General features: G+C 40.0%; 1 protein-coding gene across 8 annotated transcripts in view; it reads left to right on the top strand.

Annotated features, from left to right (window-relative positions):
• WNK2 (WNK lysine deficient protein kinase 2) overlaps window positions 1-18395 on the top strand; it is a 186620-nt gene extending 168225 nt beyond the window's left edge. For 5 of the 8 annotated variants that reach the window (XM_073644543.1, XM_073644546.1, XM_073644545.1 and 2 more), the window contains 4 exons: window positions 3876-3974; window positions 11445-11489; window positions 13612-13874; window positions 15383-18395. In XM_073644543.1, coding sequence (XP_073500644.1) covers window positions 3876-3974; window positions 11445-11489; window positions 13612-13874; window positions 15383-15706 — 731 coding nt within the window. In that variant the 3' untranslated portion in view covers window positions 15707-18395. The remainder of the gene's footprint in view (window positions 1-3875; window positions 3975-11444; window positions 11490-13611; window positions 13875-15382) is intronic. The other 3 variants (XM_073644549.1, XM_073644548.1, XM_073644547.1) reach the window with 2 other exon arrangements.
• The last annotated feature ends 4832 nt before the right edge of the window (window positions 18396-23227 follow it).

Here is a 23227-nt window from a genome sequence, read left to right as displayed (position 1 = left end):
GAGGAATGTGGACTACGGCGGAGCTTTGTGAGAAGATTTTAGGTAATTGGTGAATGAGGGAGTGTCTCTTGTTTTATTTCTGTCTTTTCATATCGTTCAGGTATCCTTTTCTCGACTATTTCGGATTCGTTGGATTACTGCCGACCTGCATAGGATTTTCTTATTTTTTAAATAATAATAATAATAATAAATTGGTGAACGAGGAATAATGTGAGGGATTCTTTTTTCAAATAGTGTTTTTTTTTTTTTCTGTGTGTGTTTTTATATTTATTTTTTTATTACCGAGTTAGTAATGGGGTGTGTGATAGACACCTCTCCATTACTAACCAAAGGGCTTGATGGCAGCTGTGATTTTTGACAAATCACAGCGGTCTTCAACCCCAACTACCATTACCCCAATTACCACCGCACCATGGCAATCGGAAAGAGCTGTGGGCAAAGTGCCAGAATTGGTGGATCTAATGTGATTCGCCAATTCTGGGGTGGCTGCGGGCTGTTATTTTTAGGCTGGGAATGGTCCAAGGGACCTTCTCAGCCTGGTAATATAAGCCTGCACCTGTCTGCTTTACCTTGGCTGGTTATCAAAAAATATGGGGTCACCTCGTTTTTTTTTTTCATTTATTTATTCGTTTAATACAAGTACAATAAACTACACACACGCACTAATTATATATCTCACGGATATCTATCTACCCCATATCGATTGTTGCACATCTAATCTAACATGCCAAAGAAAGACAAAAATGCATAGATAAACGCAAGTCAATGGAGGTGCTGAATTAATGTTGAAATTCCGCTGCTTGAAAGACTGAACAAACACTGATCGTGGGGACGTATTTTTTGTGGCTATAATATTTGCCCCTTATTCTCTTTGTTTTCTACAAATTTTTAAGTCTTTGAAGGGAATCTGTCACCATTTTTTTGCTACCGCATCTGATGTAGGGGCAGAGACCCTGATTCCAGTGATGTCATTTTCTGGTGTGTGTGCTGTCATTTTTATAAAATCAGTATTTTTTCTGCTGCAGATCTAGCAGTGCTCTAAATGCTGAGCTCTGTATAACTTTGCCCACACCACTGTTTGGCAGCTTTCTGCCCATGTACAGTGTACAAAAAAATGCCAATCAGTGGTGGGGGCTCATGAATATGGAGGACTACACGGCAGCAGGTTTAATAGTCCTCTAATGATAGTCTCCTGGTGATAAAACAGTGATTTAATCAAAACTACACTAAGCAACCCAGTAAGTGACACATCACTAGAATCCGGCTCTCTGTTCCTACATTATACTGCTGTCAGATTAGGTAGCAAAAACCTGCTGACAGGGTCCTTTTAAGTTCTTCCTCATTTTTTCCTCGCCAACCTTGCTTTTCCAGATGTTTTAGACCTATTCATGAAATGTGACTTCTACCAAATGTTGTTTTTTTTTTTTTGGGGGGGGGGGTGCAACTCACTCCAGTCTCTGCAGGGAGTAAGAGATCTTTTTAATTTTGATGAATTTTTAATTTTATGGGTGTTTTTTTTTGGTGTTTTTTTTATTACAAAAATGCTACTTTTTAAAGTGTTCTCATTTTATCTCTAAAAAGTTGCAAGAACACATCAAAGAGCAGTTTTGATTTTGCATCAAACTCCTGAAACTCGTGAAGAATTTTGCACAAGAAAAGTCAGAGAGTACCACAAAACAGAGAATGGAAAGAGACTTTCAAAGAATTGGAAATGATGAATCGGAGCAATCTTGCAGGCTAGGATATGTTTCCATAACTTTTGTATCACTGGATTGTAAACGTGCAGCCTACAACACCACAAAAAAAAATAAGAATGTTCTTTACAATGGCAGCCTATGGGCGCCAAATGTAGCGGTATGGTGTGAAGGCGTCCTCAGTCATGTTAATAGGGAGCATTTGGAAACGTATGAAAACCATAGACTCCTTGTGAATAGAATCTCTTTAAAAGCGTCCGTAAAATGCATATAGATAGCACCCATGATCTAAATAGACTGGATGCTCTTTTAGAAGGACGGCTCTTAAAGTAGAAATGACCCATCCAAATCATTGTACCCAAATTGCATAACCCATTATATATATACAGTACAGACCAAAAGTTTGGACGCACCTTCTCAGTTAAAGATTTTTCTGTATTTTCATGACTTTGAAAATTGTACATTCACACTGAAGGCATCAAAACTATGAATTAACACATGTGGATTTATATACTTAACAAGAAAGTGTTAAACAACTGAAAATATGTCTTATATTCTAGGTTCTTCAAAGTAGCCACCTTTTGCTTTGATGACTGCTTTGCACACTCTTGGCATTCTCTTGATGTGCTTCAAGAGGTAGTCACCGGAAATGGTTTTCACTTCACAGGTGTGCCCTGTCAGGTTTAATAAGTGGGATTTCTTGCCTTATAAATGGGGTTGGGACCATCAGTTGTGTTGTGCAGAAGTCAGGTGGATGCACAGCTGATGGTCCTACTGAATAGACTGTTAGCTGCTTTTTTCTTACCATAATACAAATTCTAAGTAAAGAAAAACGAGTGGCCATCATTACTTTAAGAAATGAAGATCAGTCAGTCCGAAAAATTGGGAAAACTTTGAAAGTGTCCCCAAGTGCAGTTGCAAAAACCATCAAACGCTACAAAGAAACTGGCTCACATGAGGACCGCCCCAGGAAAGGAAGACCAAGAGTCACCTCTGCTTCTGAGGATACGTTTATCCGAGTCACCAGCCACAGAAATCGCAGGTTAACAGCAGCTCAGATTAGAGACCAGGTCAATGCCACACAGAGTTCTAGCAGCAGACACATCTCTACAACAACTGTTAAGAGGAGACTTTGTGCAGCAGGCCTTCATGGTAAAATAGCTGCTAGGAAACCACTGCTAAGGACAGGCAACAAGCAGAAGAGACTTTTTTGGGCTAAAGAACACAAGGAATGGACATTAGACCAGTGGAAATCTGTGCTTTGGTCTGATGAGTCCAAATTTTAGATCTTTGGTTCCAACCACCGAGTCTTTGTGCGACGCAGAAAAGGTGAACGGATGGACTCTACGTGCCTGGTTCCCACCGTGAAGCATGGAGGAGGAGGTGTGATGGTGTGGGGGTGCTTTGCTGGTGACATTGTTGGGGATTTATTCAAAATTGAAGGCATACTGAACCAGCATGGCAACCACAGCATCTTGCAGCGACATGCTATTCCATCCGGTTTGCGTTTAGTTGGACCATCATTTATTTTTCAACAGGACAATGACCCCAAACACACCTCCAGGCTGTGTAAGGGCTATTTGACCAAGAGGGAGAGTGATGGGGTGCTACGCCAGATGACCTGGCCTCCACAGTCACCAGACCTGAACCCAATCGAGATGGTTTGGGGTGAGCTGGACCGCAGAGTGAAAGCAAAAGGGCCAACAAGTGCTAAGCATCTCTGGGAACTCCTTCAAGATTGTTGGAAGACCATTTCCGGTGACTACCTCTTGAAGCTCATCAAGAGAATGCCAAGAGTGTGCAAAGCAGTCATCAAAGCAAAAGGTGGCTACTTTGAAGAACCTAGAATATAAGACATATTTTCAGTTGTTTCACACTTTGTTGTTAAGTATATAATTCCACATGTGTTAATTCATAGTTTTGATGCCTTCAGTGTGAATGTACTATTTTCATAGTCATGAAAATACAGAAATTTCTTTAAATGAGAAGGTGTGTCCAAACTTTTGGTCTGTACTGTATATATATTTTTTCTTTTCTTGTGAAGATGCAGCCACCAATCCCTTGTTTGGTAGTAAAGAAGTTCTCTTATATGACAAAGCTGCTTTGATTTCTGGCCGCACGTCCATCTGTAATCATAGTTTACCAGTGTCTCTGTTTTTTTCCCTCTACATTCATTTACAGGCTGGACGGTTTACCACCAAACGTCTGAGAGCGTGACCTATAAGTCTAGTAGCAAACCTCGTACCCGATTCCTCAGTGGACCTGTGTCTTTATCCATCTGTTTGTATTTGTTCTTTTCTATATAATGCGCCTCATCTCTTCCCCGTCCCCGACTTCTTCTTTTATTTCTCATCCGCTTTGTCATCTTTCCTCTTGACAGCTCATCCATTCTTCCGGATGTGGTACCCAACCTTTGTCCAGAGTATTTTTTTTGTTTTTTTTTTTGTTTTTTTTTAGACAATTTTTAAGAAACGCTATGGAAGCCGTTGCAAAATTAGGAAATTAATTTTGGCTTCTGGCTCTGTGCCATAGGTTGAGTATCACTGTCCAAAATTGGCATCATCTCTTTCTTTGTGACATGCAGGTGCTGCCATTTTTCATTTATTTTTTTTAATTTACCATGTGTTATTTGGATGCTTTTGTGCACGCAGCTTTTACCAAATGTCTGGGCAGCAAAAGCAAGTGGGCAGGAGCTCGTAGTCTGCGCAGCCAGACACCAACGTGTACACCCCTGTGTTTGGTATCTTTTTTCTGATCTTATTTTTCACTTGGTTTTTGATGTAGCGGTTTGAGATTTTTTATATAAGTGGTATGATGTTCTGTGGCCCTATGGACAACCCACCTCTGAGTAGATGAATGGTCCTTGCGAGTCTAGGGGCTGAGCATCTATAGCGGCCATGCAGAAGGACAGAATTGGGTTGATATGAATACTTGCATTTGTTCATGCTTATCATATTCTTTACATGACATTTTAATACTTTTATATGGAACATTACTAATATTCTTTTTTTTTTTTTGCTCTGTCTTTTTTTTTTTTTTTGTTGCTATACTCTGCTTTAGCATTTTCGGTCATGTTTCTGAAACTTGGGGGTCCAGTGACCAACCAAAAAGTGAAACTTTAATTTTAATATCTAATAGTATAAAATACGGTAATGTAGGTACAACTTGCCCTCTCCGACGTGTATACAGTCATGGCTGAAAGCATTGGCTCCCTTGAAATTGTTCCACAAAATGAAGTATTTCTCCCAGAAAATGATTGCAATTACACATGTTTTGTTATACACATTTATTTCCTTTGTATATTTTGGAACAACACAAAAAAAAACAACAGAAAAAAAGGCAAATTGGACATCAATTCACACAAAACCCTGAAAATGAACAAAACTGTTGGCACCTTTCCAAAATTGAGGGAAAACAACTTTATTTCAAGCATGTGATGCTCGTTCAAACTCGCCTATGGCAAGTAACAGGTGTGAGCAATATGAAAATCACACCTGAAACTAGATAAAAGGAGGAGAAGTTGACTCAATCTTTGCGTTGTGTGTCTGTGTGTGCCACACTAAGCATGAAGAACAGAAAGAGGAGAAGAACTGTTTGAGGACTTGAGAACCAAAATTGTTGAACAATATTAACCATCTCAAGGTTACAAGTCCTTCTCCAGAGATCTTGATGTTCCTTTGTCCACGGCGCGCAAAATCATCAAGAAGTTTACAACCCATGGCACTATAGCTAATATCAGGGATGTGGATGGCAGAGAAAAATTGATGAAAGGTTGCAACGCAGGATAGTCTGGATGGTGGATAAGCAACCCCAATCAAGTTCCAAAGAAATTCAAGCTGTCTTGCTGGCTCAGGCTGCATCAGTGTCAGTGCAAACTATCCACCATTTGAATGAAATTGAAACCCTTTGCAAGGAGACCCAGGAGGACCCCACTGCTGACACAGAGGCAAAAAAGCTACACTGCAGATTGCCAAAATGTATGAGAGTAAGCCAAAATCCTTCAGGGAAAGCGTCTTGTGGACAGATGAGACCAAGAGCTGTTTGGTGTAAAGCACATCATTCTACTGTTAACTGAAAATGGAATGAGGCCTACAAAGAAAAAAACACAGTACCTACAGTCAAATATGGTGGAGGTTCAAAGATGTTTTTGTTTTTTTTCCTGCCTCTGGCGCTGGGTACCTTGACTGTGTGCAATTCATCATGAAATCTGAAGATTACCAAAGGATTTTGGGTTGCAATGTAGTGCCCAGTGTCAGAAAGCTGTGTTTGTGTCTTACGTCATGGGTCTTCCAGCAGGACAGTAACCCCAAACATATGTCAAGAAGTATCCAGAAATGGATGGAAACAAAGTGCTGGATAGTTCTGAAGTTTTTTTTCTGTGTTTTTTGTGGTATTCCAATACACACAAAGGAAATAAATGTGTATAACAAAACATGTGTAATTGCAATAATTTTCTGGGAGAAATACTAAATTTTCTGTAACAATTTCAAGGGTGCCAATACTTTCGGCCATGACTGTATGTTTATTCCGGCATATGGACAATTCACTCTTCTGTGCACGGATAAGGCTTGTGAGGCATCAAGCTGCTCTGATTTAGTCATAACAAAAAGCTTATCCGATCCAGCATAAGATAAAAATGAAAAATATTATTTATATTTTTTTTAGGTTTATTTTAAATGTTTTTAACACAGGCTGTAAGGAACGATCATACACTACTGTGTACCACAGTAAGCAAGTTTGCAGAGGTTCCACAAAAATACAAGAATCGTGTTCACTATCATGACATGAAAAACATAAAATGACATCGTTGCAGGAAGCGTGTGTATAATACAACAAAAATGGAAAATATTATGACTGATAACCCATTCATCCATACTCAAAAACACACTCCCACCCATGAACAAAATTGAGCGAGAAATTTGAGAAACCCTATTCGCCAGCCACCTAAGGCACCCTTAAGCAGAAGAGATCCACTCTTAATTTCTGTGGACACTTACTCATTTATAAGATCTTCTAGTGGGTTACATATCAGTGAACCAATTTAAAAGGGTTGTCCACTACTCAGATAACCCCTTCTGAATCCTTATGTTTGTCACTTGTAAAATAATAGCACTTATACTCTTATCTGGTGCTGGTCTTATCCAGCGGTATCGGCACTGGCTCTCCCGGGGATCGCGTGACATTGTCATGTGATCCCTGCGGCAAATCAGCGGTGACTTCACTCTCCCCGCCTATCGCATACATGCGTAGGAAGTGAGTCGGGTGAGCCAGTGCCGACACCGCTTATATGGCACCGGCAGTGAGTATAAGTGTTATTATTTTACAAGGGGGGAAACCTAAGGATTCGGAAGATGTCTGAGTAGTGGACAACCCCTTTAAACCACTGAGACACGGTAGGGATTTTAGGAGACTTCCATAATTTCAAGCCATAATCACAATTTTTCAAGCACAAATGAATAGAAATCTAAAAAAACAAAATACTCTTATGTTTAACAATGATGTCTAAGACGACGAGAAAACAGAGGACCAAAACAGGAGAATCATATTACAGGACCACACCGGAGAATGGTACCTTGTTCTGAAAACACCAAATCACTGAAGGCACTTATTACTGGATATAACCGCTATAAGATAATGGTGTAATATACCTACCTGATGGATAAAGGTCTATTGAATCGTGGAGTCTCCAGCACTAATCACTGAAAAATAATCTGGTACATCCTGCCAGTCATCATCGGAAATATCCAGAATTGCATCCTTCCACTTCTGGTGTGCCTGTAGCTTCTCTGCTTCGGAGCAGGGCCAACAAACTGTAAGGCCATGTTCACACGTTCAGTATTTGGTCGTTATTTTACATTCGTATTTGTAAGCCAAAACCAGGAGTGGGTGAAAAATACAGAAGTGGTGACGTGTTTCTATTATACTTTCCTTCTGATTGTTGTTCTCCTGGTTTTGGCTTACAGATACTGATGTAAAATACTGACCAAATACTGAACGTGGCATAAATGACAGTATATCGACAAATCTGAGGCACAAAGCAGGTACTTGACAGAAGCTTATTCTTACTGGACCTTCAAAGAACCAAATTTTTCCCGGATAACATGCCGAAGTTGTAAATATTGGAAGGTGGTCTTGCGGTTCTTGGAAAGAGGAAAATCTAGATTGACTGGGAAATAATTGTTCAAGATTTTTCATTCCAAAGGAGTTCCAAGAAGAAATACCATCAAAGTTATAAAAGTGTTGAAGCTTTCGGTTAAACCATAGGGGAGTATTAGGGGATGTTGAAGTTGACCCACTGCCCAATTCGAAACAGGCTGATTTCCAGGTCATTGTCTCAACTAAAAATGAAAAATCTTTATTGTAACTTCATTAAAATGTGATGTAGATATAAAAAAAAAACCTATTATCCAAATAATATTTTTTTGTATATCTGCATCACATTTTAATGATTTCATAGTTTTTTCATTTTTATCTGGTGCTGGATCTGACAAACTTTTTTTTATGACTTTATTCAATATCTAATATCGGACTAATAGATGTGGGCACCTTTTTTCAGCTCCACTCATAAGAAGCGACAGGGGCAGGTGATGTCACGTCTACTGATACCTCTCGGGATGCGTGCACCTGTCCCAATAGAATAGGGAAAGTGATAGGAGCAGGACTTGCTCTTTAAAGTGTCTTCCCATCCTTTTGAATACCATTTTCTGTTGTGTTTTTTTTTGGTATAAATAGGTTTATATTTTTTTAGATAGTTCACAGTTCTTTTCTTTTTTTTTTTTTTTTACAACTCTCCAAATCCCCTTCATAGACATAGATGGGAACTGTGCCTACAACATCACTTAGGGTTGGTGACTAGTTCATTTATGCAGTCATCAACCCACCCTAACACCAGGATTAGAAAACTCTGATCCCAATCACGTAAAAACCAAGGTCTGCACTAGTCCCCTACATCTAAATTGTTAGAGCAATGGCTACCCCACTGGCACCCTTCCAGTGGGATCTCAGAGAAGAGATGGGTTGCCTTGGCAGTCAGGGGTGGGAGGGTGGGAAGAGTAACAAAGGTTTCGGCATGTGACTATTAGGCCCTGGCCCCCTCTATAAAAAAGATATACAATGCATACCCCCCAAAAAATGGCGTTAAAAACACAGCTCCTAGGTATACCCCAATATAAAGGTGATGAAGGTACAAGTAGACTTGCCAGATACCCCAGTTACAATGAGGAAGCTTCACAGTGATCTTGGGATCTTTACCAAGAAAAAGTCCCTGGGTTGGATGGACTTCAATTTGAGATTTTCTAAATATAAAGGATATTTTCAGAAAAGTTTGTGGATCTGGAACTCCTCAAAGGATGTGGAGTATTCCCAGATTTAGTGATGGAAGCTTTAATCTTAAAAACTGAAATTGATCTAACCTGGATGGACTCTTAGGGTATGTTCACACAAAGTCTTTTTCCAGTGTTTTTCTGACCAGCACCGCTTTTTAAAAAAAAAAATGTCAGACAAAATGCTCACTAAACACTCAAAAGAAACTTCCTATTCATTACTGTAGATAAATGACTTGCTGTTATATTTTTAGGATTTTGAGCGTCTCTTAAGCACTTTCAGGCTTTCGAAAAAGCCTGGTTGGAGAAAAGAAATTGGATGTCTCTTCTTTTTGAAGCGGCTCTTGATAGGACAGGGCCAATTTTGGAATGTTTTCTATCAAACGGCTACAAAAAAACACTGCAAAAAATGCTTGTAAAACTCTCAAAAACTGCTGCAGGAAGCCCAAACTTCCTCCAAAGAAGCCCCTAAGGAGGGATAAATTTTGAAATGGTTTCCACTAGAAAGTACATGGTTCTTGATGTCTGGGAAAAAAAAATTGTGTGAACATCCTTATTATCTTAAATTAACAAATATCAAATTACCTTGCAAAAAATCCTGGAATTGAGATTTAACCTTCAAAAACATTACAAAATTTTCCATAAGCCTAAAGTTGACATCTGCCAAAGACAAGCAAAAGGTAAAACTGGAGCGACAAAAAGCGCAAAATACAGTCTTAAGTGGTGTAAAATGTTATAGGTACGCTCACCTGATAGAGTTGTGACAGTCATATAGAAGCATGTAAAGGCTGCTGCAGGACCACCAGTGGGATATGGTGGTTCAGAATCCGCGCTGCCCGAGGTTCAGAAGTACGATCACACACAGAGGTGAAGCATGAATGCGATGTATTGTATCAACGCGTTTCAAGGTTTTCAAATGTCGTCATTAGGACCAATCTTTGTGCTTTGGTCTTGATGAAGAGGGTTGAAAACCTTGAAACGTGTTGACACAATAAACCGCATTCATGCTTCACCTCTGTGTGTGATCGTACTTTTGAACCTCGGGCAGCGCGGATTCTGAACCACCGTATTTCTCGTTCATTGGATCATCTTCCAAAAAGAGTAGGTCTGGTGTTCGGAGCCGTCTAGACCTGAAGTGGAGTATTTTTGTAAGACACAAGGGGGAGGCTAGGGTTTGGGAATGTATTTATAGATTGGGTTAAACTCTTCAATCCACCCTTCTCTCGAGTACTAATTAATCAGGTCTTCACTACACAGTGCCAGGGTTGTCTTATTTGTGCTGTTGTTTGAAGAGTTTGAGATGTAGTTTTGTGAGAAAAGACTCCTTGCACGCAATACAAGTAACACTGATTACATTTCTTGCTGTAAGGCATCTACTTAAAACGGTACCTCCACTACTTTTATATTGATGACCTCTACTGGAGATGGGTCATCAATATCAAATCGGTTGGGGTCCAACACCTGGCACTCCCACTGATCAGCAGTTCTCGGTGCCGTATGGATATTAGCAGTTGCGAAGCTAAAGAGCACTGCTCCGTCAACTGTGTAGTGGTCGCTGCCAGGTGCTATGGTTCCTTCCATATTTGAATGAATAGGATTGGATCTGCAGCGGCCATCACAAAGCAGTTACGGAGTTGAAGAGCGCAGCTCTGTCAACTAATATCTGCACGGCACTGAAAACAGGTGGATCAGTGGGGGTGCCAGGTGTCGGCCCACCACTGATTAGATATTGATACGTCATTAGTATAACAGTAGTGGGGCAGCCCTTTAATCAGTGCAATCAGGAGATTGTCTCCTGCTGTTTATTAATTTTTACCAAATGCTTGCAGTTTTTCAAGGCATGTTGACCATGTTATGGTATTCTGAACTGACATGGTGGAAGAGCTTCTGCTCAGACCCTTCTTTTTAGTGGTGCAACCAGACCACACATTTTGATAGTGATTACAATTTCTGAACTTTTGTCAAACTATTTACATTTTTTGGTCTTTTTTTTATTTTTGGGTGAAGTTATCATTCTTATAATATATTCATTGATGTTCTTCAAAATTGGCACCTCGTGAAAAATTAGGCATCTTCTGAAATCTCCTCCTTGTAAATAATTGAGCATTTCTAATGAAGTTTAAGGCTAAAAACAATCTCTTGGAGAAGACTGTAAACTTTAGCCAATTTCTTCTGTTACCTGAATGGAGTGCCTTGTCTGCTGCTGACCATTTTTTGTATGCGATGCTTTTCAATGGCTGCACAGGGGCTGGCTGCACAGATGTATTTGTCTTACTGCATTCTTTATGTTGTAACTTGCCGTTTTTGTGTTTTGCCTGCCTCTCCTTGCCCTACAAATATAAAAACGCATACAAGTCCGTCTTATCTTTCCTGTTGCCTACTTAGTTGTGCCTAACCGTCTGTCTTGTACTGTTTTTTTGCCTTGTAGGGTCCACTCTGAAACGGCTATGTCTAGGCAAAGATCACAGCAGTAGTAACTATCCGGTTTTTATTTTTCTTGTTTCTTGGCATCATCCTTCATAGCATGGAAACTTTTTATTCTTGTTGCTAGCCTGCTCACTTTCTGCAGGGGAAAAGTTTTTGTTTTTTTTCTGAGCTTTGTGCCATAGACGTTTAAATCAGGTATTTCTCGGATAATCCTCGCACCCGCGCTATGTGATTATCTGCATGCTGTGGCCACATTGTGTTTGCGCTCTTCTTGTTACGCTCTGTGATCAGTTTCTTGAACATGTTGTTGGGTTGCTGTATTCTCATTCTGGTTGAACCAAGCGTATTCATAGTTGCTGTTTTTTTATTTCGAACCAAGCGTATTCATAGTTGCTATTTTCTTATCTCGAACTGAGCTTTTTCATAGTTGCTATTTTCTTATTTTGGACCGAGTGGTTTTATAGTTGCTATTTTCTTATCTTGAACCGAGCGTATTCATAGTTGCTATTTTTTTATTTCGAACCGAGCGTATTCATAGTTGCTATTTTTTTATTTCGAACCGAGCGTTTTCATAGTTGCTATTTTTTTATTTCGAACCGAGCGTTTTCATAGTTGCTATTTTCTTATTTTGGACCGAGTGGTTTTATAGTTGCTATTTTCTTTATTTCTTATGGGAATAGAAAAATATGGCAGCATTAAAAAAATATTTTTTGCTAAACCACAACAATATGAATCTATGTTTTTGATAGACTAAGTGGAACCTTTTTGTTGTTTACACCTACCCGTGCCACCTATACATACCATAAGTATCCAATGAAAAGTTTTGTTTGGCAGTATAAAAATGGAGGTGCCTTCTCCAGGCTGCAATGAACAAGTCAGTACCATTTTTGAATCCATAGGCCTTATACATACAACAGAACCATGTAAAGTGATCCCATATGGCAGCACATGGAAGTTGTGCCGTTCCATAGTATGGAGTAGCATGGATCCTATCTACTAGAGGTGGAATATTCTGTACATACGTCATCATTACATGTTAGTCATATGTTTATACCTATTGCACCTCTGGTGGCATATTACAGATCCTAAAAGGGAGTCTGTTGGCACAAAATGACCAACCAAGCACAGGCGCTCAGTGCACCATTGGTGTGGCCCGAATGGTTTGGTGCATCTTCCCACCTACTATCTCCACCATTCTGACTTCTGCAAAGCCAGAGCTGTCAATCAAGAAAGAGGAAGGGTGGTGATGGATGGAAAACAAGCAGGTGGAAAGGAGCACTGATCTGCTCATTCAAAGGTGCACTGAGCGCCTGTTCTTGGTTTGAACAGTCATCTTGTGCTGACAGACTCCCGTTCATGTGGCCATGTGCATGAGCCCTTAATGGCGACTATTAACACGGCCTTATATAAGTAACCTCTCACCTCTCCTCTGAACTATATAACGTATTAGTAGAAGATTGCGATTTGGTTGATTTCTTAAAAAATTGTGGAAAGTAATTTTTTTCCCATGGTCATTCCTTTTTATGATCCTGTCTGTTCATGAATAATGCCAGCATGGTTTTTGGGCCTTGGTATGCATAGGGTGGCAGTTGTTCATACCCCTATAGTATCTTCCAGTTGTAGATTTGGAGTTGTAACCGAATGAGAATACACATAACAAAACAGGAAATGGAGAAGGGAATCTGTCACCAGATTTTTGCTATGTAATCCAGCATGGTGTAGGGACAAAATCTCTGCTTCCTACGATGTATCGCTTATTGGGCTGCTTGCTGCAGTTTTAATAAGATGACTGTTATCTGTTGAAGATTTAGCGGTTCTCTGAAGGCTGAGCCCTCTATAACCCCGCCCACTAAACTGGCAGCTTTCTGCCTATTAACAGTGTACACAGCTGCCAATCAGTGGTGGGGGGTAGAATTATAAAGCTCTGATGAATATGGAGCAGCAGGTTTACAAGTTCTCTAGTGATGATCTCCTGCTGATAAAACTGATTTTTTTTTTAATCAAAACTACACTAAGCTGCCCAGTAAGTGATACATCACTGGAATCAGTGTCTCAGTCCCTACATCATACTGCTTTCAGGTTAAATAACAAAAACCTGGTGACAGATTCCCTTTAAAAAGAAACTTGTAAGAAGACTGTAGTGATTGAGTCTTTCTGCATTTGTCCAGGATCCTCAACAAGCAGCCTTGCGGTGGGCCCCGAACAGTCGTCTGGCCCAGCTGTGACCACCCCACAGATCCAAGCTCAGTCTAACAATAGTAACAACAAAAAAGGGACGTTCACGGAAGACCTTCACAAGCTCGTGGATGAGTGGGCGAGCAAAACTGTTGGAGTAGCACAATTTAAACCATCCTTAAATCAACTGAAGCAGTACCAGCAGCGGCTGGACCTAGAGCACAAGCCTACATCCAGCAGTGATGAGTTACCATCAGTAAGTTACTTTTCTGATAACTTATCCAAGATATTTTATAGTCAAAAATTTCCCTTTTATAGGGAAGGGTTTAGAAACGCAAGCGCCACTTAAAATGTTAAAATAAACATGCTCGGCCTGTCTCAATTCACTTGTATTGTGTGAGGCCGCTCACATCTAGTTGGGAAGTGGCCAGAAGTATGCCCTCAAAGACTAACCGTTCTTTTAATTTTTTTTTCCAAAAATTAATAGCACAAATGAAAATAAAAAAATTGTATCTTATTAGAATAATGAGCTTTTTTTCCCTCCCCCCAGGACTGTTCTTTCATTCCTAATATTCTCAATTCTCAGGTAAAAAATGTATTCCGTGAATACAGACTTTCCCATTCCTGAGATAGATGACATTTGGTGCTCATAAAGTTCTATGGAGAGGGGAGGAGCTAGAGGTAGACACAGATATTCTACTGCAAGTTCTCATGAAATGACAGTTAAACTTCAAGGCTATGTTCACATGGAGTTTTTTGAGGGTTTTTTAGTGGATCCCCTACAAAATCCTCAAAAAATGCTTTAAAAACTTTTGGAAAGCTCTTCCAGTTCATTTCTACTGTAAATTGACTTTTGGTATTGAAGAGTTCTTGAAACTTTTTTTTGTTTTCCTGAAAATATGTGAAAAAATGTCTGGCAGAAGAAAGTGCATGTGACTTCTTTTGTCTAATCAGAAGACTGCACAAAATGTTTCAGGGAAAACAAAAATTTCCAAGACCAGTTTTGAAAAAGAAAAACTCCTCCAAAAACTCCCCCCAAAAAAGAAGTATCCTGAAGTGGTTTCTGTTGAAAAACATATGGTTTTGTAACGCCTCAAAAAACATTTTTTTCCCCGATTCATCAAAGTGTTTACACTGGCGTAAAACCATTTGAAAAGTCACAAAATTTTTGCGTAATGTGTGAACGCAAACAAAATTAGTGATTTTTGGTATTTTCATAAATGATTTGGTCAGCTCTACCAAAAATGGGCAGGGTGGGGGTGGTAACACCCGCCCATCTAATTTAATGAAGAGATGTGGCATGCCTTGAGGCGAACGGCGGCGCGCACCGCTTTTAAGATACGCCTCATTCATGAAGAGGCATAAGCCTCTGACACCAACACACCTCCTCATCAAGACTGGCGTGAACAATGCTGGTCTCGATGAATTTGGGTCCATGTGCACATAGCTTCAGGGTCATATTTCCTGCAGAAATTCTTCTGCAAAGCTGCATGCCGAAATCCGCAACGTAAAATTATTCCTGTGCTGCCAAATTTATGTTGAGGAAAATCTGAAATCTGTTGCTTTTCTGAAATTTTGCGAATGTATCCTAAAAGGACCTTTTTTTACCATGGTGGAGCACATGGATGGAAATTTCTCATCTGAATTTTCCTTTACAGTCGTCATGCAGTGAAATATAGGATGGAAAATATTAAAATCGAAGGTTTTACCTGTATTATCTCCAATAAGTTCTTCAATCATGAAATATTCCTACTCTCTCCTCAGGCAAGTCAAGGTATATCAGAAAAAACGACAAAATCCAAAAGTCCGCTGACATGTCCGGCCCCCATGGGACTGATGTCGTCCTCCATTCCTGCAGCGCTATCTGGTGCATCGCAGTCTGGTATATTACCGCCTTACATGATGCCCTTGTATCAGTATGCAGGAGTTTTCCAGGCACCGGCTTATGGAGTCCAGTGGGCTGGAGCTACGATGCCCACCATGGCAGGAAGCCAGCTGATTACTCAGTCTGCCAGCATGCAAATCTTCCCAATGCCCTTGCCGCAACCTACTATTAAGCAGTCTCGTTCCAACATGAGGATCACGTAGCTGTAAGGCGTTCCTTTGTATGAAAAATCCATATTCTAATTGTCTGAGCCTGCCCACGCCTTATGTGTTCTCATGTCCCGCCCCAGCGGTGCTGGGTAAAGTTGTATGATTAGTAGCAGTCCTCTTCAGCACTGTAAGATGGAAGAAGAGTAGGGTATGAGTGCAAGTCCTGGCCAAACCCACATCTACCTGCACACAACCATGCAATCACTGTGAAAGTCATGCGCCTAGTTTCTCAAAGCCCTTACTGCTTGGTCTACTTCTCTCTATCATAATTTTACACATTCTGAAATGTATAGTACTTGAACAAAAAATTAAGGGAGGTTTAGTGCCTTGAGTAATTTCCAGTTTACCTGGGAAAACCTGTGTGTATAAAAAAACCACAAAAAAAAAATGGAAAGAACAATGCTGGCAACCTTTTTTTTTTTTCTTCCCATCCACTGTTTTAGTTGACACCAATTTTTTTATCCCAGACCTACACACCATACACATAGCACTTTTTTTTGTTCCTTTTCGCCTTAACTGTGAAAGATGGAGGTTGTATTTTATATATATATATCGGTACCCTTTCCCCGACTTCCTAAATTTAAAAAAATATATATATTTTTATTTTTCATTTAAACCTGTAAAAAGCATAGATGAGTACTAACTTTTTGTTTTATTTTAACTTAGAAAATGAATAAATTACTTGACATTTACAAAATAAAATCTGTTTCCAGGTACAAACGGAGCTACATTGTCATTGGAAGGATGCATCTGATATCATCATTTTTATGTATTATTTTTGTCAATTTTTATTTTTCAGATGTTTTTTATTTTTTTTGGGTTGGGGTGGGGGAGCAAATTCTCAAGGTAAAATAATTTAGACAGTGCATGAATTCATTGATGCATTTCTTTTCTATAATTATTTCTATACAGATGAATACAATCTATTAACTTTACGGAAACCAAAAATTAATATGCCTCTTACTAATGGCTAATTGATGCTACTAGTGTCTAGAATGAACTTCCGGATAGGTCTGTGTATTGCAATACTTTATTACTAAAGTATTTTTATAGAACATGCCTACTAGAGTCAAGAAAAATAATTCACAAGACACCGGTCCATCAGCCACGGCAGTAGTCTATGGGTGCCGGACTAGGACCTTGCAAACCTCCTCCTTCCTGCCGGTATTCCCGGAAACTCTTCTGATTGGTAAGCCTGCCATGACATCATGCATGCATTGCAACACAACGATGATGTCACGTTCAACCTACTAATAAGAAGAGGAGCCGTTGATCACGGCAGGAAGGGGGAGGTTCGATGGACTCTAGGCCGGCAGTCCAGACTACCCAGAGGCTGCTTGTGTAGGATCCTGTGAACCTTTTTGCTCAACTCGAGTGCCTACATATCTGAATTAGGCTTTCACTGTCTCATCATACCCCCTCAAAAAAAAAACTTGCGAATTTGCCCAACAATTTTTTTTTTAGATATATATTTTTTTGTAACCATTATTAACTTTGCACTTTACTCATTGCACATGCCCACAATCTTCTCAGTATTAGCACCCATTAAGCTGCTACATCTTTTTTGACCCCATTTTGGTATTGTTATTGCTTTATGTCCTTTCCATATGAACAAGTAGAGAATTTTTTTTTTTAAGCAAGACTAATGCAGTCATTGCTCTTTTTGGTAATGCACATCACTGTTAGGTTCTACTCACTTTTCACCATAACTCCTTTTACTTTTAAAAGATTGAGATCCATCTTCACCAAGAACACTATCTTTTTTGCTTTTTGAGTCTAGGCCACTTGAAAAAAAAATCTCCAGGATCCATTTGTCTGGAGTTAATAAGGTCCCTTTCGGTTTGATTTTTCTTTTTCGAAGTCTTCTTCAGATTCACACCATATGGCATCAGCAATACTTCATTGAAAAGATCCTCTCGTAGACTCTACAGTTGCTATAGTGAATAATCTATATTTATGCAGCTTACATTGATTAGCTGTGAGACTTAATGGTAAGTTTAGCCTTCAAGATGAACCCTTTGTTCTGTTTCAAGACGGGGCAAGGGTGGTCGTCGCCAACAGTACTACTTTAGTATCACCAGGAAAATCCGGTGTAGACTACAAATGTACTTGGTGGATCTCCTACCGGTTGTTGTACACGACTTCTTGGTATCACTGGCACCCTTCTTACTCAATGTGAGTGGTTGACCTTTGAATCCTTACACAGGTAGTCTGACAGGATAACCGGATACATTTCTCTTTCGTGATATTTTGGATTCTCCGCTGGAGGCCTTGGAGCCTCATTCAGTCAAGCTGTGAAATGTATCTCCTCCAGTCTTCAAACCATTGTAAATGTCTCCATTTTGTTGGTAATCCCTGACTGTAAACTCATCAATTCTGTTGGAATTGAATTTTATATGGACCATTCTGCAGGGCGAGAACTCTTTTAAGATAGGGAGAGATTTCTGTTCTCTTCGACATCTTGAATTCGTTTTTAGATTCATGTCCGTGCTTCGTGAGCAAACATGAGAACTATGTACTGCACTCTTTTTTTTCCCTATGCTTGCACTGAATCTTACCTTCCAACTCGCTCTTGCCTGAATAATTGTATAAACTGCCCTCCCCTCCTGTATGCTGACACAGTCAGTGGCACCAATGCCTCAATATTGTATAATATAAAATAAACATTTTGTGCTTGAAAACATTCCGAATGTGTCCTCGTGTTTTCTCCTGTCCACCTTGGTCCTCAACTGAATGATCTGTTTGGCAACCACACCGTGTCTGCAAATTGAGATTCTGATTTGGCTTTTATCCCAAGTCTTATGGCAAGGCTCGTTAAAGGGTCGATATTAACTTTTAGGATTGCTACTTCCAGTAAGTGGCGCTAGAGTTCCAGTCCTCTCTGAAGAGGTAATTTGCATATTTAATTTCCCAGATGAGCATGCATAGCCTACAAGTCTCCTCACTCTGACATGCCAGGCTTGTCACTCTCCAGGAGAAACGTTACCTCTAAGATCGCAGCCATAACTCAGAAGCACAAATTCAGAGTGTGATCGTCTCAGATTTTTGGATGTGCAAAAAAAAAAGTTATGTGCCAGCATATATAGGGTTAAAATGCTGCCTGGTCTCCTTACTGAAATCTGGGACGAAATTAACTTGCATCCTCCCGAGAGCCGCTTGTTTTGGTCAAAGGAGCAGTTATTTACCACTCGCTATACTGTGAGTGGCAGCTGTAATCACTTACGGCATTTTGATTGACAGCTCATCCTGAGCAGATGCACTGCAGAGCCAGCTGTCAATCAAACAGAGTGATTAGACAAATAAGATGGGTTTCCTTTAAGGCCATTTTCACATTTTCATATATACACTGCTCAAAAAAATAAAGGGAACACTCAAATAACACATCCTAGATCTGAATGAATGAAATATTCTCAGTGAATACTTTGTTCTGTACAAAGTTGAATGTGCTGACAACAAAATCACACAAAAATCATCAATGGAAATCAAATTTATTAACCAATGGAGGCCTGGATTTGGAGTCACCCCCAAAATTAAAGTGGAAAAACACACTACAGGCTGATCCAACTTTGATGTAATGTCCTTAAAACAAGTCACAATGAGGCTCAGTATTGTGTGTGGCCTCCACGTGCCTGTATGACCTCCCTACAACACCTGGGCATGCTCCTGATGAGGTTGCGGATGATCTCCTGAGGGATCTCCTCCCAGACCTGGACTAAAGCATCCGCCAACTCCTGGACAGTCTGTGGTGCAACGTGACGTTGGTGGATGGAGCGAGACATGATGTCCCAGATGTGCTCAATCGGATTCAGGTCTGGGGAACGGGCGGGCCAGTCCATAGCTTCAATGCCTTCATCTTGCAGGAACTGCTGACACACTCCAGCCACATGAGGTCTGGCATTGTCCTGCATTAGGAGGAACCCAGGGCCAACCGCACCAGCATATGGTCTCACAAGGGGTCTGAGGATCTCCTCTCGGTACCTAATGGCAATGAACAAATAAAGTAGCACACTGTAACACTGAGTATATAGATATGAAATATGAATAGCATAACTGCTGTAGAAAATAGAAATAAATGAAAAAAAATTTTGAAAATTTTTTTTAGCGCATGTAAATATGAAGTATGAAAAATGAATAGCATTACTGCTGTAAAATAAATGAGAAATCTTAGCGCATAAATTGGCCAATTCATTTGTACCTGACAGCCGCGGTAAGGCGTTTCTCGATGTCAGGACCTAACCATGTGAATACCTCTCTAAGAGACCTCCGTCTGGTTTTAAATGCATCAGGATCTGACTTTCCCACACATAAGCAGACGGAGGTCTCTTAGAGAGGTATTCACATGGTTAGGTCCTGACATCGAGAAACTCCTTACCGCGGCTATCAGGTACACATGAATTGGCCAATTTATGCGCTAAGATTTCTCATTTATTTTACAGCAGTAATGCTATTCATTTTTCATACTTCATATTTACATGCACTAAAAAAAAATTTCAACAATTTTTTTCATTTATTTCTATTTTCTACAGCAGTTATGCTATTCATATTTAATATTTCATATCTATATACTCAGTGTTACAGTGTGCTACTTTATTTGTTCATTATATATGGAGGTTGCTCTTAGTAAGCACCTGTTCACACCTACAGTTATATGAAAAAGTTTGGGCACCCTTATTAATCTTAAGCTTAATGTTTTATAAAAATTGGTGTTTTTGCAACAGCTATTTCAGTTTGATATATGTAATAACTGTTGGACACAGTAATGTTTCTGCCTTGAAATGAGGTTTATTGTACTAACAGAAAATGTGCAATCTGCATTCAAACAAAATTTGACAGGTGCATAAGTATGGGCACCCTTATCATTTTCTTGTTTTAAATACTCCTACCTACTTTTTACTGACTTACTAAAGCACTTTTTTTGGTTTTGTAACCTCATTGAGCTTTGAACTTCATAGCCAGGTGTATGCAATCATGAGAAAAGCTACTTAAAGTGGCCACTTGCAAGTTGTTCTCCTGTTTGAATCTCCTCTGAAGAATGGCATCATGGGCTCCTCAAAACAACTGTCAAATGATCTGAAAACAAAGATTATTCAACATAGTTGTTCAGGGGAAGGATACAAAAAGCTGTCTCAGAGATTTAACCTGTCAGTTTCCACTGTGAGGAACATACAGTGCCTACAAGTAGTATTCAACCCCCTACAGATTTAGCTGGTTGACACATGCGGAATTAACTTGGCATTGTGACATTTGTACTGTAGATCAGCCTGGAAGTGGGAAATGCACTGCAGCAAATTTTTTATTTTTTTTTAAAACGTAAAAAGTTAATTCAGAGTGTCATTTATTATTCAACCCCTCAAACCACAAGAATTCTGTTTGGTCCCCCTAAAGTATTAAGAAGTAGTTCAGGCACCAAGAATAATGAGCTTCACGTGTGGATTAAAGACCAGACAGACTGGTTCAAGGTTCTATGGTCTGATGAGACCAAGATCGAGATCTTTGGTGCCAACCACACACGTGACGTTTGGAGACTGGATGGCACTGCATACGACCCCAAGAATACCATCCCTACAGTCAAGCATGGTGGTGGCAGCATCATGCTGTGGGGCTGTTTCTCAGCCAAGGGGCCTGGCCATCTGGTCCGCATCCATGGAAAGCACGGCCTACCTGGAGATTTTGGCCAAGAACCTCCGCTCCTCCATCAAGGATCTTAAGATAGGTCGTAATTTCATCTTCCAACAAGACAACGACCCAAAGCACACAGCCAAGAAAACCAATGCCTGGTTCAAGAGGGAAAAAGTCAAGGTGTTGGAGTGGCCTAGTCAGTCTCCTGACCTTAACCCAATTGAAAACTTGTGGAAGGAGCTCAAGAATAAAGTCCACATGAGACACCCAAAGAACCTAGATAACTTGGAGAAGATCTGCATGGAGGAGTGGGCCAAGATAACTCCACAGACCTGTGCCGGCCTGATCAGGTCTTATAAAAGACGATTATTAGCTGTAATTGCAAACAAGGGTTATTCCACAAAATATTAAACATAAGGGTTGTATAATAATTGACCCACACTTTTATGTTTAAAATTTAATAAAATTCAACTGAGCAACATAACTTTTTGGTTTGTAAGATTTATGCTTCTGTTCATAAAACCTACTCTCGTTTGCAGTTTGAAGGCTCTAACTTATTTGCATCTTATCAAACCAGCTAAATCTGCAGGGGGTTGAATACTACTTGTAGGCACGGTAGTAAGGAAATTGAAGAACACAGGGACAGTTCTTGTTAAGGCCAGAAGTGGTAGGCCAAGAAAAACATCAGAAAGGCAGAGAAGAAGAATGGTGAGATCAGTCAAGGACAATCCTCAGACCACCTCCAGAGAGCTGCAGCATCAACTTGCTGAAGATGGTGTCACTGTGCATCGGTCAACTATACAACGCACTTTTCACAAGGAGAAGCAGTATGGGAGAGTGATGCGAAAGAAGCCGTTTCTGCAAGCACGCCACATACAGAGTCAGCTGAGGTATGCAAAAGCACATTTGGAGAAGCCAATTTCTTTTTGGAAGACTGTCCTGTGGACTGATGAAACCAAGATTGAGTTGTTTGATCATACAAAAAGGCGTTATGCATGGCGTCAAAAAAACACAGCATTCCAAGAAAAACACTTGCTACCCACAGTAAAATTTGGTGGAGGTTCCATCATGCTTTGGGGCTGTGTGGCCAATGCCGGCACCGGGAATCTTGTTAAAGTTGAGGGACGCATGGATTCCACTCAGTATCAGCAGATTCTTGACAATAATGTTCAAGAATCAGTGACAAAGTTGAAGTTACGCAGGGGATGGATCTTTCAGCAAGACAATGATCCAAAACACCGCTCCAAATCTACTCAGGCATTCATGCAGAGGAACAATTACAATGTTCTGGAATGGCCATCCCAGGCCCCAGACCTGAATATCATTGAACATCTGTGGGATCATTTGAAGAGGGCTGTCCATGCTCGGTGACCATCAAACTTAACTGAACTGGAATTGTTTTGTAAAGAGGAATGGTCAAAAATACCTTCATCCAGGATCCAGGAACTCATTAAAAGATACAGGAAGCGACTAGAGGCTGTTATTTTTGAAAAAGGAGGATCTACTAAATATTAATGTCACTTTTCTGGTGAGGTGCCCATACTTATGCACCTGTCAAATTTTGTTTGAATGCAGATTGCACATTTTCTGTTAGTACAATAAACCTCATTTCAAGGCAGAAAAATTACTGTGTCCAACAGTTATTACATATATCAAACTGAAATAGCTGTTGCAAAAACACCAATTTTTATAAAACATTAAACTTAAGATTAATAGGAGTTCCCAAACTTTTTCATATAACTGTATTTCTTGTAGTGGAAGTGCCGTCATTTTCTTTGGTACCTAATGGCAGTCAGGCTACCTCTGACGAGCACATGGATGGCTGTGCGGCCCTCCAAAGAAATGCCACCCCACACCATTACTGACCCACTGCCAAACCGGTCATGCTGAAGGATG

This window comes from Phyllobates terribilis, unplaced genomic scaffold (genome assembly GCF_046119375.1).
Source record: "Phyllobates terribilis strain yellow unplaced genomic scaffold, ASM4611937v1 Scaffold_8__6_contigs__length_399053987, whole genome shotgun sequence".
NCBI classification, from domain to species: Eukaryota; Metazoa; Chordata; class Amphibia; order Anura; family Dendrobatidae; genus Phyllobates; species Phyllobates terribilis.
The sequence above is the reverse complement of the archived record's forward strand: the minus strand, read 5'-3'. Positions and strand labels throughout refer to the sequence as shown.